Consider the following 19,106-nt stretch of genomic DNA (forward strand, 5'->3'; position numbering starts at 1 on the left):
CAAGTGGAAACGTCTAGGAACAACACCGGCTCAGCTGTGAAATGGTAGGCCACACAAGCTGAAAGAACAGCACCACTGAGTGCTTCTGGAAGCAACGTTAGCACAAGAAGCGTCAGCACAATGCCAAGCGTCAGCTGGAGTGGTGAAAAGCTCAATGCAATTGGACTCTGGAGCAGTAGAAACGCGTTCTCTAGAGTGATGAATCACACTTCACCATCTGGCAGTCCTACGGACAAAATCTGGATTTGGCAGATGTCAGAAGAACGCTGCTGCCCTAATGCATAGTGCCAGCTGTAAGGTTTGGTGGAGGAATAATGGTCTGGAGCTGTTTTTCATGCTTTGGGCTAGGCCCTTTAGATGATTCTGAACTTCCAACTTTATGTCAAACGTTTGGGGAAGACCCTTTCCTGTTTCATCTTGACACCTGTGCACAAAGCGAGGTCAATACTGAAATGGTTTGTCGAGATGGGTGTGGAAGAACTTGACTTGCCTGCACAGAGCCTTTACCTCAACCCCATCAAACACCGTTGGGATGAATTGGAACGCCAACTGCGAGCCAGGCCTAATCGTCCAACATCAGTGCCCGACCTCACTAATGCTCTTGTGGCTAAAAGGAAGCAAGTCGACGCAGCAATGTTCCAACATCTAGTGGAAAGCCTTCCCAGAATAGTGGAGGCTGTTATAGCAGCAAAAGGGGGATCATCTCCATATTAATTCCCATGACTTTGGAATGAGATGTTTGACATGCATTTGTCCACATACTTTAGGTCATGTAGTGTATATACGCATTCACACACAGGAGAACGTGCACACACACAACATTGGACAATGCATTTGCAAACAGACACACAAAAATACACACGCACGCACGCACACACACACACACACACACACACACACACACACACACACACACACACACACACACACACACACACACACACACACACACACACACACACACACACACACACACTAACCAGTCCTTCTTTCGATTGCAGACAATACTAGCTTCCATGCAGATAGGATGCACCTATGCATCCATGGTGACCGGAGAATGTTAATCTTTTCCCAGGTGAGCAAAGAGGGTTTTGCTCGATTGTATTGTTTGAGCAAGGTAATTTCTGAGAGGTTGAGAGAAAATAAAGATAGATTTACTGCATAAATTAAAAGTTTACTTACCCATGAACTCGATGCCCAGTTCACCCGCTGCTCCATCCAAGGACACAGTGAATAAGAGAGGGAGAGAAAAAGTGATGGATACAGTGAGAGAGAGGGAGGGGGATGGAGACAGAGAGAGGGGGAATAGATTAAGAAAAAGTGAGGGAGAGCAATGTACAGAGAGAGGAGATGGGAAGAATAAGGGGAGAGAAAGAGTGGGAAGACAATACAGCGTTATTGAACAGCATTTTATATGAAACACAGTCATAACACTCACTCAGGCTTTACCCACTGGAGCACTGCAGCTACATTACAAGAACCTGGACTTTGGTTGACTCACCTCCCCAAAATCCCTTTTATTTTCTGTTGAATTTGTTTTTTCAAACATAGAAATTAATACTAGAATTGAGACAGACCTAAAATGCCTTTCATGTTCCAAGTCCAGACAATAAAACTAGTACCTATGTTGTAGTGATAATTGTTCGCTCACCACCTCTCTGACCCCAACCTTATGTTTGTTTCAATATTCTACTTAGTTATCCCAGTTCTTCTGCTCACAAGACTGTCAGTAAAGACAGACACACGCACACAGACTGATGTAGGCTTAAACACACACACACACACACACAGAGACCGTGTGCGCCTTTTCTCCATGCATTAAAGCATTTTTCCACAATCCCAGAGCTGGGGCGATAGATAAAGAGGAGCACTCGTGTTCCCTTCATCCTTCATCCTCCTCCTCCCTTTTGACGTCACTGTAATAGAATCTAATTTAAATGTAAATTAAACCCTCACACTTAATTCCTTAACTGACAGAGGTGGTCTGGGTTTGAAAATAGAATGCGGCTTGCAGGTCCTGGTTACAGATTATTTGGTGGCCACAGTCAAGAAAGAAGGGAGAAGCAAAACTCCAAACAGTGTGAAAATCGTATGTTAGGAGATGCATTTTGACAGTATCATGGCAAATGTGTCAATGTCATACGAGTCATAATCCCATAATATACATTGGTTTCACAGAAAACTAAACGTATGTTACAACCCTTTATAAAGGTGTACTCAAGGGTACCTTCATGTAAAGTGCGACAAAAATGTAAAATGGCCAAACGATTAAAACACACTGGCAAGCAAACTGAATGAGTCAGTATTAGCTGCCAGTGGTGCTCCCATTTAGTTTAAAGTGGTCTCCAGAGAATGGCATTAATCTGAATGAGATAAAAGAGGGAGAAATGGTAGTGACAGGGGTAGGCATGATTGCAGATTTTAGCTATGCCATTACCAATTGTGAGAGGTGGTTGTGACATTTGAGACAAAGTTTTTACCATTGCGGTGAAAAGACTTTTGACAGGCCCGGAACAGTCTCTTATTGATGCTGCCAGTTCAGTATTGCCGATTCACGCGTACCCACCGATTTCCCACCACAACAACCCAACATTTATCTCCTTTAATCGCTCTACTGTTATCGCCTGCACAGATGATGTCATTAAGCACTGATGCACATCTGTTCCTCTGGCATCACCGAGATAGGTCTGGAAAATGTGTACAGTCATGAAGCAATACCCCCCCATCCTTTGCTCTGGCATCTCAAGGCACCCTTGGGAGGTATTTGTGCCATCATGTGGAACCTTGAGTAACCATGGAGAATATGAGGAGGCCATGCTCCACGTCTCTAGTCGTTTGGGGTGATTACGAAGAACAAATCTGTGCCGCTGGGGAAATAATAGCAGGAGTGAATCAAATCTTAATCCTTTCTTTAGTTGGTGGTGAGAGGGAGCCTGGTTCTGGCCACCGCTAGCTGCTGCTGCTTACACAGTCCTAATACCTTGACAGATAAATACCCTAATTAGAGACCCGCTTTCTTTCCAAGCGAGCCAGTCGTGAAAGCTTTCACGTTGTTATTATGGGGTGTTGTGTGTAAATTGTTGAGCAACATTTTTTAATTTAATTTATTGAAAAAGATGAGCTCAGAGAAAAGATCAAACAGATCCCACTGTCAGATTCCACAGCAATGAGGAGAACTGAAATATTAGCTGAAGATTTCATTTCAAAACTTGATGAGGCCATTCAGAATGCACCAAGCATTTCATTAGCTATGGATGCATCAACAGATAACAGCTTCTGATGTTTGTCAGATATTTTAACGAAACAAAGAAGGAATTCTGTGAGTGGCTGTTGGTCTTAACAAATCTATAATGACACACACGGGGACAGGTTATCCATGAGGCCATCAAAGGGATGCTGACAAAAAGGGGGATAGATCTCAAGTCACTGGTCTCCATCACCACAGATGGAGCTCCAGCCATGATAGGAAGAGGGAGGGGACTGGCTTCACATTTGAAAGAGGACCACCCTGACCTGACATTATATCACTGCATCATCCATAAATCTCTCTTGTGTGCCAGTCTGGGAAAATAGTGTTCGGAGGTCATGACAATGATGATGGAAACTGATACACTTTTTGAGAGCAACATCATCCCTACAACACCGCCCGCTACGAGGCATTCTGACAGAGGCCAATGACAGTTTTGATGACTTACTACTGCACAACAATGTGAGATGGCTCAGTAAAGGCAGGGTTTTGGAACACTTTTGGAACATTCAGGAGGAAATCTAAGATTTCTTATCAGAGCAAAAGAGTGACAAACAACTCAGTTTTCTGACATTTCTGACATTTCAGACATTACATCAGACCTTAATCAACTGAATGTTAAGCTGCAGGGATGGAACAACACAATGTGCGATATGCTAACAGCAGTCCAGACTTTACAGAAGAAATCTTTGGTTTTCAAAAATTATCTCCAGGGAGAACTTGACCACTTCCCCAATCTTCTGACGCAAACGCAGGGAGACAAAGATGTTCCCAAACATGTTGATTTCATCCAAGGCTTGCTTTCATGACTTGTTGGAAGAGAACTGCTGCTGCTCATCTAGAACCCCTTCTTGGTCACAAATGTGACAAAGTTGTCAGATCTTCAGATAGGTTGCATCACTGCAAATTTAGTGGATTGAGCTGCAAGAAAATGTGGCTTTGAAGGAGCAGGCTGGTGATTGTGACCCTGTCAATTTCGGGGGAAAGATAGTGCCTGCAGCTGATGTCCTGTTCAAGAAACTGCCACTATACATCCTGACCATATTTGGCTCCACATACAGCTGTGAATCAGCCTTCCCCACAATAAATGTTATTAAAAACAAATATTGCACAAGGCACACCAATGAACACCTGTAACCAGTGTGTCAGAGTTGCTCTCACACCATTTGTGCCACAGTTCAAAGCATTGGCAAGAGATAGACAGTGTAATTTCTCTCATTAATGTAGGGCAAGGCCCAGAGTGACTTATACATGAAGATTGCATGGCCCACAGTGACGTTCTGTGCATTCAGATTATTATTTTTGTTCAACTCTCATTTGTTCTCCGAAAACACTTTATTTTATTTAAAAAAAAAATATATATATATATATATATATATATATATATATTCAAAGCCCATGCACAATGGTTCACAGTACACTATTTGCATAGACAATTATGCAACAACTTTTGTTCTTTAGCAATGTTGATGCAGTGTTGCACATGTTTACGTTCAAAATAAGTTGTAATTCAATCAGATTCTTAGTCTAATTTAATGTATTTAATGTACATTTAAAATAACAACATATTTCCTAAGTCGTAGACGCCTATGTTTGTTACTTATCCTGTACCACAGTGCCAATAAAGGACCATATCCATCTGGACCATTGCCACCGTGGGAATTTGTGTCACTGGACACAAATTCAGGTGTCTCGTGTCTGAGCCGCAATTCAACGGCTCAGAAACAAGACAAATGTGGCAGGATCTACAGACAATCACAGATTACAAAGGGAAATCCAGCTTGTCCGACATCTTGCCACCGGACAAGCTAAACACCCTTTTCGCCGGCTTTGAGAATAACACAGTGCCACTGACGCAGCCCGCTCCAAAGGAATGTTCTCCGTGGCCGAGGTGAGTAAGACATTTAAGCATGTTAACCTTCGCAAGGCTGCCGGCACAGACGGCATCCCTAGCTGCGTCCTCAGAGCATGCGCAGACCAGCTGGCTGGATTGACATATTCAATATCTCCCTATACCAGTCTGCTGCCCCCACTTGCTTCAAGATTACCATCATTGTTACTGTACCCAAGAAAGCAAAGTTAACTGAACTAAATGACTATCGCCCCGTAGTGCTCACATCTGCCATCATGAAGTGTTTTGAGAGGCTAGTTAAAAGGATCATGTCACTTCCACCTTACCTGAGACCCTAGACCTAGTTCAATTTGCATACCGCTACAATAGATCCACAGACGATGCAATCGCCATCGCACTGCGCACTGCGCTATCCCATCTGGACAAGCAGAAAACCTATGTAAGAATGCTGTTCATTGACTATAGCTCAGCCTTCAATACCATAGTACCCTCCAAGCTCATCATTAAGTTCAGGCCCTAGGTCTGAACCCTGTTCTGTGCAACTGGGTCCTGGACTTCCCACGTCACTGGTAGATGAAAAGCTGGTCTACAAGCAAGGAATGACCTCATAAGGAGGAGATTCACATGACAAAAAAGAAGATTGTTACGATATCGAAACATATTTATTTTAGAATATTAATGTTCTAGTCTTCTTCGCTTCTCCATGAAAAACGTATCCTTCTCCAGGGCTAATCTCTTGCTTTCCACCTTCAGCAGCTCCTCTTGCACATTGTGCAGGGCCGTGAGCACCCCCAGGAGCGTCCTCTGGAGAGCCACCATCTCCTCCACACCAGCAAATCTCCTTGCCCGTGGTGGCACTGGCTCGTCCATTGGGGTGTCATGATGGATAAAGATCGGAGACAGGTGTATCTCCTTTATCTTCAGTAATGATCTGTTGAGAAAATACAATGAATATGTTTTGGGAATGATATGTATTCTAGGCCTATTATAGAATATTAATAAACTTATTAAATGAGAAATCAAACAAGCTCCTACCTCTGCTTGTTCTTCTGTCATATGATCATGATGATCCATGGCTCCCGCATCCGGGCACAGGGGCATATGGATGAGGTCCAGTGCTCTAACTGGAATGTCAAACACATTGTGTCAGCATGACAACAATGTTTCAAGAGCTGTCGGGTCGACATGATGAGAGAAGTAAACAAGTGTAACGTTAGCTGCACAACTGGATACTTTTGTAACCATGAAAGTTTTCTTGCGACACTGCCTCAGACACAGTTGGCTAGCGGACATTTAAATACAGCAATCAAATGAATTAAACCTGCATTATCTAGTTAGCTATCTATTACAACATTCTATAAGAGTTATAGAGCTAGTTAGCTTGTCAATTTGAAAAAAGAAACTTGACTAACTTAGCTAACTTCCACATCGTTAGCTATGTTTGGCAAATTAGCTAGCTAGCTAACTTACCGGTCATGCTGTCCGAGTCGATGTCCAACTGCAGTCCCTCTACCACCGTCCCTCCTATCATGAACAACACCTTCTCCTCCAGCTGGTCCACATGAATGGTCGACACTCCCCCCCCCTCCCAGTCTTCTTCAACTCCCTGCTTCTCTCAGCTCCCTTTTTCCTAGCAGCCGACTTGATGTTGGACTACTTATTTTTTACGGCATCACTGTCCCTTGCCATTCCCCGATGGCAGAGACAGACTCATCCACTCTCGCCCATCCTCTCTTTTTGGTCTCTGCAGTGTCCCCGCAGATATCAAGTCTCCCCAACAGCAACCTTTTGCTGGCTGCTATTTCCTCCACCATCACTTCAAGCTCTTGTTTGCTGAAGTTTTTATTGCACTTTCCTTGTTTATCCATTTTTGGTTTTGATATAGCTAGTCTAATGGTTTTAATGTATTAAAAAATGTCATTTTTCTGTGTGTGTGCATAAAGAGTTTGTGAACCAAATAAAACATTTTATTCTCAAGACATAAAGCAAGTGAATAAATGTAATAACATTAAAATATCAACACTTTTTTATAGCGGGCCAAATCATATCATCCCTGTCAAATAAGCTTATTTATTGGTTTCAACCACAACACTAATGTCAGTGCCACACAAGAAGATATTGTAGCGTTTTCAGCGCTGGGTTCTTTTGTAAGGCAGGTTTTACACATACAAACACACAACACCTGTCCAAGTGAAGAGTTTATTACGAGAGCGGATTATTACTATCAGGCTTTGGCAGCGTTCTTGAGATTCAAAACAAACAAATACACCCTTCGCCGCCAGTGGAAGGTCCTCAAGCTTGTATTTGGGGGTTCAATCCTTGTTGAAAATCATATTTCCTATTCCTCTTTAAAACCTCATTCTCCCCTGTATGCAAAAAAAAGACAATGAAAGAAAACCCAGGGTGTGGTTAAGTAGAGGAACTGATTGGTTTCACCTGTCTGCAGTTTGGCTCTGATTACAACTGGAGACACGTGGCTATTCTGCTGCAGTCCAGAAGTGTCCCCTGAGCTGTCTGTGGTCCTGCCTCTGGGGCATATTTGGCATTGCTGTCTGTGGTCCTGGCAGCCAAAAAACAAATAAACCTCGCAGGCACATAACGTCCATACACATCACAACCCCTGAAACTGCTACACTATTTTCGCCGGATGTTGGCCAGCTGGGACGCTAGGCTGTAAAGCAGTGATCAGTTTGGTCATTACAGAAAACACCAGACGGATATCTATCACAATTATTTGTGAGGATAACATCAAGTAGAGTAGCCTTTTCTGGGTATATGGAGTCATACCTTGTTGGATTGGTAAAAATCTGAGAGAGATTTAGGGAGTCCCGTTGTTTTAAGACTTGGTCAGGAAGTTTTAGGTCACCTAGCAGGACAAAGTCAGACATTGTGTAAGGGGCCAGAAGAGAGCTTAGGGCAGGTAGGGTACATACTGGTGCTAATGGTGGATGATAACACTCAGCAACAGGCAACAAAGAGCCATTTGAAATCTTAATGCTTAAAACCAGCAAATCAAATTGTTTGGGGACCGACTTGGTGGAGACAACTGAGCACTGAAAGTGTTTTTATTTTTTATGACATTTGAATGTGCATCAGATGGCAACAAGATCATATTGTACAGCAATTGAATCAGGTAACATGAATACGAAGCCGTCAAGAGGTGGTTAGAATAGGATAGGAGGCCAAAAGTCAGTGTAACCAATAGAGAGTCAGAGTCGCAAGTGTGGGAACAAACATTGTCTGTCCGACGGTTGGGTAAATTAGTAAGTTCATAGTCAACAAAGTGCTCAGGAGTGATGGAGCAAATAGCATAAAGCACAAGAAAAAAATAAAATGGCTTGGGGTTAGCCGTTTTAAGTTCAGAGTCAATCATCCCAACAAAATAACTTGAGACAGTAGCTCTCTATGAGTCCAGTAGGCTATACAATTCTGAGATCAAATAAATAGTAGGCCTATACTAGTTAATTAAAGCATTTCTGAATAAAGCTCACATAATAAGCTTCATAAGTTAATTAGCCCACAGAAAATTCAGATCAGTCCAAAGTCTGCGGTGTCTGTGTATGTGCTGTGTGCTGGAGGCGAGTGAAAGCTTGGGAGAGAGGGGAGAGTGTGGCGGGCTATACCGGAGAGGGGGATACAGGCCAGGGCAAATGGGGAGGAGATCCCTGGGTGGGATCCAAGCAGCAGTGCTGCAGGCAAAGGGAGTAGGTGTCACACCCGATTGGGAGAAGCTTTTTCAGGAGGCTAAGTAGGAGAGGCAGTGTTCAACCTTACCAGATGTGTGTGGTGGAGCAGATAAAAGCACCGAAACAAAATGCTTTGTAAAAAAAACGTGGTAAAGTTTGCTTGAGTTTCGATCAGTTTATTGCCAGCTATGTGTGGCGCCATGTTTCCTTTCAATGGAAGGAAAGCGAGAGAAGCGGAGTGGACGGAGCATGGGCAAAGTATTTTTGTGGTAGAGGTAGAAGTTTAAAATGTTTTACTTGACTATTTTAAGCAAAGCATGAGTTATTTGTCACATACAAATATTTATCAGATGTTATTGCGATGTAGTGAAATGCTTGTGTTCCTATTTCCAACAGTGCAGTAGTATCTAACAATTCACAACAATGCATACAAATGTAAAAGTAAAAGAATGGAATGAAGATATATATAAATATTAGATTGAGCAATGTCGGAGTGGCATTGACTGAAATACAATAGAATACAGTATATTCATATGAGGTGAGTAAAGCAGTATGTACACATTATTTAAACATTATTAAAGTGACCAGTGTTCCATTATTAAAGGGGCCAGTGATTCCGAGTTTATGTATTTTGGGCAGCAGCCTCTAAGGTGCAGGGTTGCGTAACCGGGTGGAAGCCGGCTGGTGCTTGCTATTTAACAGTCTGATGGCTTGAGATAGAAGTTGTTTTTCAGTCCCTCGGTCCCAGCTCTGATGCATCTGTACTGACCTCGCCTTCTGGATGATAGCGGGGTGAACAGGTTGTGGCTCCGGTGGTTGTCCTTGATTACCTTTTTGGCCTTCCTGTGACATCGGGTGCTGTAGGTGTCCTGGAGGGCAGGTAGTTTGCCCCCTGTGATGCGTTGGGCAGACCGCACCTCTGGAGAGCCCTGAGGTTGCGGTGCAGTTGCCGTACCAGACAGTGATACAGCCCTACAGGATGCTCTCAGCAGTATATCTATAAAAGCTTGTGAAGATTTTAGGGGCCAAGCCAAATTTCTTCAGCATCCTGAGCTGTTGCACCTTCTTCTCCACACTGTCTGTGTGGGTGGACCATTTCAGATCATCAGTGATGTTTACGCCGAGGAACTTGAAGCTTTCCACCTGCTCCATTGTGGTCCCGTCGATGTGGACAGGAGCGTGCTCCCTCCGCTGTTTCCTGAAGTCCACGATGAGCTCATTTGTTTAGTTGACGTAGAGTGAGAGGTTACTTTCCTGGCACCACTCTCCCAGGGCCCTCACCTCCTCTATGTAGGCTCTCGTCAATGTTGGTCATGAGTCCTACTACTTTTGTGTCGTCTGCAAAGTTAATGATTGAGCTGGAGGTGTGAATGGCCATGCAGTCATGGGTGAATAGGAACTACAGGAGGGGGCTGAGCACGCACCTTTGTGTGGTCCCTGTATTGAGGATCAGCGAAGTGGCGGTGTTGTTTCCTACCTTCACCCCTGGGGTAACCTAACAGGAAGTCCAGGACGCAGTTGCACAGGGCGGGGTACAGACCCATGGCTCCGAGCTTAATGATGAGCTTGGAGCGTACTATGGTATTGAATGCTGACCTATAGTCAATGGACAGCATTCCGCTTGTCCAGATGGGATTGCGTAGTGTGAAGTGCGATGGCAATTGCATCGTCTGTGGATCTACTGGGGCAGTAAGCAAATTGAAGTGGGTCTGGGGTGTCAGGTAAGGTAGAGGTGATATTATGATCCTTAACTAACCTCTCACAGCACTTCATGATTACAGAAGTCAGTGCTACAGGGCGATAGTCATGTCGTTCAGTTATCTTTACTCACGTCGGCCATGGTGACGGAGAGCCCACAGTCCTTGGTAGCGGGCCGCGTCAGTGGCACTGTGTTATCCTCAGAGCGGGCGAAGAAGGTGTTTAGCTTGTCCGGAAGCAAGACGTTGGTGTCTATAGTCAATGTGTTGTTAGAACTTCAGTAGTGTTTAGCCAGAGTTACAATACATGTAGTAAAATGGTTTTCCTACTTTCATAGATTGCTAAATCAACTATATAAATTTGGATTGTGGGTCATTTAGATCACAAAAATGTCTAAACTCAAGTTGTTGCATGTGAAAACTAAAAGAAGAATGACATAGGACTAAGCGATATTCTGTCAGAAGAATAAATAGCTCTAAGGAAAAACTCTTAGAAAAACAAAGAAACTCTGAATCAATCATGCTGTGGGTTTCAGATAAATAGATGCACGATTTACATTTGTAAAATGTTCAGTGTAAATTAAGTTGTACATTTTAAGTGTAATTTAGTGTACATTTTAGTTGAATGATGGCGTAATTATTAGAAAGTTGTGGGCTATTATTTGGGGTTAGAAATATGGTGCATCTAGTGGTGACAGCTCTTTAAAGGTATTTGTGTGTAGTTCAAGAACTATGTAGAACAGGTATGTAGACTTACTGATATGATAACTAGCTGTATGTATATGTTATAAATAAACTTTTTTGGCTTACAGTGACCACTGAAGAAATGGTGGTGTGTTTGTTAGCTTGTTTTAAATTGACTGGTTATAGTTTAAAAAAATTGGTAGATGAAAATATTGGTTGATTGATTGATTGATTTGTTGATTGGTTGATAGGATAGGACAGCTTGAACATGTGAAAGTTAGTTCACTGCCTCTTGCTTGAACGGTTCAAGAGTTACAATTATTGTTTGTCGGTATTATATGCTAAATTATAAAAGTTGGCGTTAGGGCTCTGCTCCTTCAGGGTAGCTCACTGCCAGAGCGAAGCGTCATATGAAGATTATAATATAACTACAGGCAGTGAGCACGATATGCTATAGCAAAACCCCTGAAGGAATAAACACAGAACCAACAGTTGGAGGTTGGGGTGGTGGTGGGATATCATTGCAGCAAGCATAGTGAGTAACAGCTAATTACAGCAGCACGTCAGCAAGAGACACCAACTCATGCGTACGCGTGACATCCGGCATTGAGGAAGCATGTGCAGAACTCAGCTCCTCCTTTGCTTATCTCCTTGCCCCCATTCTCAGCATACCTATGTATGCCTATGTGTGTCCCCAACCCACACCCTTACCCTAAACCATGTCTGTATCCTATTCACAACCCTACCCCCTAAACCTGGTTCATATGCTCTACCCAACCCCTCCATCCTCATTTTATCTGTCCTGTTTTGTCTGGTCCTTTGATTGATGAAATTGATTTTATGAACTGCACTTGCTTTTATTTAGGCCTACTTTTAATGTAAGAAGACCTTGAGTACCCTGAAAGGCTTCTTCTAAATAAAATGTATTATTAGTAGTAATATTATTAGAGCATGAATCCAATTGGTACAATATCCGCTGATGCCACTACACTCGGGTTCCCCTTCTGAACTGGCTACGCTTTCTAATTTATAGTGCAGACCAGAGCTAGTGCGAACTAGAGTTAGCTAGCTATGCCCAGGACCAGACCTGGACCAGAGCTAGTGCAGACCAGAGTTGTGGTCAGTAATTATGGTCTAATAGTTGTGGTCAGCAGGATCCGTGCTGCTGTGCTGTTTGTTGCTACTTGGCTACCAACTCTTTTCCTTTTTCCTTTTAATAACCGTTTAATCTAACTCTGTATTTAACAAGTTCACCGCCTTAGTTTTGTTCTCACTAGACTTTTTTAATTCAACATTTTCACCCCGGACACGGATCTGCAGGACCACCAGCCAAAAAAGCAAAGTAATATTATGCCTTCTCATTGCAGTCGCTGTATTCATAATACACGGGAGAACTATGGACTTATGGTGAGGAAAGCCACATTACAAGCCTGGCTTCATACGTAATCATTATGCAAGGGCATTTTAAGTGTAGGAAAGGATGAAACAGCATCTGCTCAATTTTTTTAACCTTTATTTAACTAGGAATGTCAGTTAAGAACAAATTCTTATTTTCAGTGACAGTCTACACCAGCCAAACCTCAGACAACACTGGGCCAAGTGTGCACCACCCTATGGGACTCCCAATCATGGCCAGTAGTGATACAGCCGGGATTTCGACCAGGGTGTCTGTAGTGACACCTCAAGCACTGCGATGCAGTGCCTTAGACTGCAGCGGCACTCAAGAGCCCAAGTCTGTGCCACCAGTAAGTACAGGTAGAAGTGTTAATCCCCCCTGTACAGCCCCCACAGCCGGACAATTTTCTCACGGCTTGTGGAAAGAATTGCTGCTGGCATGCTCAACCGGTGTCGCTCCATCAGGTGATAGAAACGTTCAAGCGGTTTTCCCCATTACGAAACAAGTCGGAGTCAAGAGCATAAGCTACAAGTCTCTCCTCCACCCGTTACTGGTTCTGAGCTGCCGAAGCCTCCCACCATTAGCTCTGACAAATTGACAACCATAGTCATTGGTAAATCCATTACCCGCAATATTAAACTTACAGTTAAAAGAATCATCCAACGATCATACATTGTTTACCAGGGGGCAGGGCTACCGACATAAAGTCTAATTTAAAGATTGTGCTGGCCAAGGCCAAACCTGGTGAGGGTAGAGAGTAAAGGGATATTGTTATTCACGTTGGCATCAACGATACTAGGATGAAACAGTCAGAGGTCACCAAGCGCAACATAACTTTAGCGTATAACTTAACTAGAAAGATGTGTCGTCATCGAGTAATTATCTCTGGCTCCCTCCCAGTTAGGTGGAGTGATGAGCTCTACAGCAGACTCACACAACTGTCCCACGACTTGCTCTTCACTGTAATCAGAGTGCTGATAAAAAATACTATGCATGCCAGTCTCTCTTGGCAAAGTGTTGAGGAGAGACTGACTGCATCACTTCTTCTTTTTCTAAGAAATATAAATGTGTTGAAAATCCCAAATTGTTGCATAGTCAACTTACACACAGCTCTGACACACACACACCCTGACAGACACTTACCCTACCAGACATGCCACCAGTTTTTTTTTCCACAGTCCCCAAATCCAGAACAAACAATGTTCCATCTCATATTGCTGAAATGAACCGCAAACCTGGTTATAAAAACACTGGATAAAGCAACACCTCATGGCACAACGCTTTCCCCCTTTTTGACCTAGTTAGTTTGTGTGAATGTATTGATATGTAGGTTACGTGCACCTTTAAAAAATAAAAAATTTAGTTATGTCCTTGAGCTGTTCTTGTCGGTTAATGTTCTGTATTATGTCATGTTTCATGTTTTGTGTGGACCCCAGGAGATCAGATGCTGCTTTTGCAACAGCTAATGGGGATCCTATTAAAATACCAAAATTCAATCGCTGGTTGAATTTTTTTTCTGCCCCTCTCAAAAGATTACATTTGTAGATAATTGGCCCTCCTTCTGGGACTCACCCACAAACAAGACCAAGCCTGGCCTGTTGAGGAGTGGCGGGCTCCATCCTAGTTGGAGGGGTGCTCTCATCTTATCTAATGAGATAGGGTGCAGGCCAGGCAGCAGGCTGTTAGCCAGGATGCCAGTTTAGTAGGGTCTGCCCCTAGCACAGTCAGTGTCGTCAGCTCAGTATTTTGCCTCTGCCTCGATCTACAGTGCCTTGCGAAAGTATTCGCCCCCCTTGAACTTTGCGACCTTTTGCCACATTTCAGGCTTCAAACATAAAGATATAAAACTGTATTTTTTTGTGAAGAATCAACAACAAGTGGGACACAATCATGAAGTGGAACGACATTTATTGGAAATTTCAAACTTTTTTAACAAATCAAAAACTGAAAAATTGGGCGTGCAAAATTATTCACCCCTTTACTTTCAGTGCAGCAAACTCTCTCCAGAAGTTCAGTGAGGATCTCTGAATGATCCAATGTTGACCTAAATGACTAATGATGATAAATACAATCCACCTGTGTGTAATCAAGTCTCCGTATAAATGCACCTGCACTGTGATAGTCTCAGAGGTCCGTTAAAAGCGCAGAGAGCATCATGAAGAACAAGGAACACACCAGGCAGGTCCGAGATACTGTTGTGAAGAAGTTTAAAGCCGGATTTGGATACAAAATGATTTCCCAAGCTTTAAACATCCCAAGGAGCACTGTGCAAGCGATAATATTGCAATGGAATGGGGTATCAGACCACTGCAAATCTACCAAAACCTGGCCGTCCATCTAAACTTTCAGCTCATACAAGGAGAAAACTGATCAGAGATGCAGCCAAGAGGCCCATGATCACTCTGGATGAACTGCAGAGATCTACAGCTGAGGTGGGAGACTCTGTCCATAGTACAACAATCAGTCGTATATTGCACAAATCTGGCCTTTATGGAAGAGTGGCAAGAAGAAAGCCATTTCTTAAAGATATCCATAAAAAGTGTCGTTTAAAGTTTGCCACAAGCCACCTGGGAGACACACCAAACATGTGGAAGAAGGTGCTCTGGTCAGATGAAACCAAAATTGAACTTTTTGGCAACAATGCAAAACGTTATGTTTGGCGTAAAAGCAACACAGCTCATCACCCTGAACACACCATACCCACTGTCAAACATGGTGGTGGCAGCATCATGGTTTGGGCCTGCTTTTCTTCAGCAGGGACAGGGAAGATGGTTAAAATTGATGGAAAGATGGATGGAGCCAAATACAAGACCATTCTGGAAGAAAACCTGATGGAGTCTGCAAAAGACCTGAGACTGGGACGGAGATTTGTCTTCCAACAAGACAATGATCCAAAACATAAAGCAAAATCTACAATGGAATGGTTCAAAAATAAACATATCCAGGTGTTAGAATGGCCAAGTCCAAGTCCAGACCTGAATCCAATCGAGAATCTGTGGAAAGAACTGAAAACTGCTGTTCACAAATGCTCTCCATCCAACCTCACTGAGCTCGAGCTGTTTTGCAAGGAGGAATGGGAAAAAATTTCAGTCTCTCGATGTGCAAAACTGATAGAGACATACCCCAACCGACTTACAGCTGTAATCGCAGCAAAAGGTGGCGCTACAAAGTATTAACTTAAGGGGGCTGAATAATTTTGCACGCCCAATTTTTCAGTTTTTGATTTGTTAAAAGTTTGAAATATCCAACAAATGTTGTTCCACTTCATGATTGTGTCCCACTTGTTGTTGATACTTCACAAAACAATACAGTTTTATATCTTTATGTTTGAAGCCTGAAATGTGGCAAAAGGTCGCAAAGTTCAAGGGGGCCGAATACTTTCGCAAGGCACTGTAAGTCAAGAACATTTTTGCTTCTACAGTGCTCTGTATATATCAAGTGCTAAATGTCTATGGATTCAGTCCACGCTCAGATACAAGAAGTAAAATGTCAAAACAAACTTTTGAGACACCTATATTAATGATAATGTGCCATAAAGGCAAAAAAGGCGGAAACACATGTTGATATTCTTAATTTTTTATTGTGAAAAGCACTGCAAACCATAATTAACAAAATATCCAACACCTGGTTGTGGTTGCCCCAGGCGTTGAGAATATCTGTACTTGGGGGCACAAGTATTTTGGGGCACAAATATCAATGAAACAAACAATCATATACATTTTTGGGACTACTGCCCGCATCCATTTTTCAACAGAACAAAACAAAATCACCCAAAATTACCATTTTTATATTTCAACTGCATTATTCTAGTCAGCATTGAAAGCAATATGTACTCAACAAAAACATAAACACAACATGTAAAGAGTTGGTCCCATGTTTCATGGCTGAAATAAAAGATTCCAGAAATGCTCCATATGCACAAAAAGTTTATTTCTCTCAAATGTTGTGCAAACATTTGTTTACATCCCTGTTAGTGAACATTACTTCATTGCCCAAGACATTCCATCCACCTGACAGGTGTGGCATATCAAGAAGCTGATTAAACATCATGATTACACAGGTGCACCTTGTGCTTGGAACAATAAAATACCACTTTAAATTGTGTAATTTTGTCTCACAACTCAATGCCACAGATGTCTCAAGTTTTGAGGCAGCGTGCAATTGGCATGTTGACTGCAGAGGAATGTCCACAATAGCTGTTGCCAGATAATGTAATGTTAATGTGTCTACCATAAGCCACCTCCAATGTTGTTTTAGTGATTTCACCTGTGTGATCGTTTGAGACCAGCTACCCGGAGAGCTGATGAACCTGAGGAGTATTTCTATCTGTAATAAATCCCTTTGGTATGGAAAAACTAATTCTGATTGGCTGAGCCTGGCTCCCCAGTGGGTGGGCCTTAGCACCCATGGCTGCAACCCTGCCCAGTCATGTGAAATCCATAGATTAGGGCATAATGAATTTATTTCAATTGACTGATTTCCTTATTTGAACTGTAATTCAGTAAAATCCTTAAAATGGTTGCATGTTGTGTTTATATTTTTGTTCAGTATATATTTCTCATAAGTAATGACAAAAAAGGGACACAAGAGGGAACCCCACACTCATTTTAGATCAAAGTGTTTTTCTTCTTCACACCCTTTCCTTCATATTTCTATCTCTTTTGCCATCTACTTCCATTTATGGCACATCTACATGTGCCAGATATGGGAGTAGTTCCTTTCAACATTGACACAGAGGGGTTCACATCACACACATTACACTTCAAATGGGTGTCATTTCTTGAAACTCCATCTTTTTAAAATATTCACATTTTAGGCGATGTACAGAACAATCCCAATAAACTTGAACAACTCTTTGGAGTTGATAGTTTTTTTGTTTTTTTCACAATTGGCAATATTCCGGTCTGCAGTTTGTTTCTGTAGTCACTCAATGTTCTGACCACACCGGCACTGAAGAAGAGCTCAAATTGTTCCAGGGGACTGCACTGTACCCTTGTGACTCATCCACCTGTTCTTGACTAAAAGAAAGGCAGATTTAGAAATTAATTCTACATTAACACATTTCAAAAGCTGAAAAGCCTTCATTACCATGCTCCCAGAGATAGCCAGTGAATTAAGTAGTCTCAATGAGAGTGTGAATGTTTACAGCCATTCAACTCAGTGAGAGTGTGAATATTTACAGCCAGTGAAACACTTTTCTCTACCCCCCTGTAGGGGCAATGTATTGCAATGTAACATGCACTAAGTATACAAAACATTAAGAATACCTGATCTTTCCACGACATGGACTTACCAGGTGAATCCAGGTGAATGCTATGATCTCTTATTGATGTCACCTGTTAAATCCAATTTCATCAGCATAGAGGAAGGTTAAATAATGATTTTTAAGCCTTGAGACAATTGAGAAATGGATTGAGGGCAAAAGTGTGTGTGTGTGTGTGGGGGGGGGGTGTTGTTCCTAATGTTGCACTCAGTGTATATCCTATATCATCACCGTGTTTGTATGTTTACATTTACAATGCAATTCACCAATAAAATAAATAACTCTAGTACATCCAATGACATTATTGTAGAATAGGCTACTCCTGAATACACACAGTGAATAAAAGTTTATTCAACAATAATGTTATCACTGAATGAAGTAGCCATTCAACTCAGTGTGGGTGTGAATGTCCCCTACCCCCAGTCCACAATGGCATGGGTGTAGGGGTAGTTAAAATGTAAAATATAGACTAGGCTTATATATCCTATATCACCATGTATGTATATTTTCATTTAAAATGTAATTATTAAAATAAATAAATATACTAGCACATCCAATGACATTATTATTGTAGACTAGGCTACTCCCATATGCACACAGTGTAGTGCCTACATGTCTTTGACAATACCATTATCAACTCAGCAAAAAGTAATTATTTTCAAATAAACCAAATAACCCGTGCATTATCAACACAGTAAATATTTCCAAACAATGTCACAATTTTAACATACTTACTCATCCATCGGATCGGTGCCGTCTTGGTAATTCTTCATTGTCTGTAAGGAAACTACACTACATGACCAAAAATATATGGACACCTGCTCGTGGAGCATCTTATTCCCAAATCATGGTCATTAATACAGAGTTGTTCCCCCTTTGCTGCTATAAAAGCCTCCACTCTTCTGGGAAGGCTTTCCACATGATGTTGGAACATTGCTGCAGGGACTTGCTGCAGCCACAACGTTTGAAGCACAGAATTATCTAGAATGTCATTGTATGCTGTAGCTCAGCCATGGAAAACCATTTCATGAAGCTCCCGACGAACAGTTCTTGTGCTGACGTTGCTTCCAGAGGCAGTTTAGAACTTGGTAGTTAGTGTTGCAACCGAGGATAGATGATTTTTAAGCGCTATGCGCTTCAGCACTCAACGTTCCCACTCTGTGAGCTGGTGGAGCCTACCACTTTGCGTCTGAGCCGTTGTTGCTCCTAGATGTTTCCACTTCACAATAACAGCACTTACAGTTGACCGGGAAGCTCTAGCAGGGAAGAAATTTGATGAAC

At 42.3% G+C, this 19,106-nt stretch overlaps 1 protein-coding gene across 1 annotated transcript in view; it reads right to left on the bottom strand.

Annotated features, from left to right (window-relative positions):
* LOC135559382 (pro-neuregulin-3, membrane-bound isoform-like) overlaps positions 1–19,106 on the bottom strand; it is a 200,410-nt gene that overhangs the window by 62,516 nt on the left and 118,788 nt on the right. The window contains exon 4 of the mRNA XM_064993541.1: positions 1,183–1,209. Coding sequence (XP_064849613.1) covers positions 1,183–1,209 — 27 coding nt within the window. The remainder of the gene's footprint in view (positions 1–1,182; positions 1,210–19,106) is intronic.

Source organism: Oncorhynchus masou, chromosome 18 (assembly GCF_036934945.1).
Source record: "Oncorhynchus masou masou isolate Uvic2021 chromosome 18, UVic_Omas_1.1, whole genome shotgun sequence".
NCBI classification, from domain to species: domain Eukaryota; kingdom Metazoa; phylum Chordata; class Actinopteri; order Salmoniformes; family Salmonidae; genus Oncorhynchus; species Oncorhynchus masou.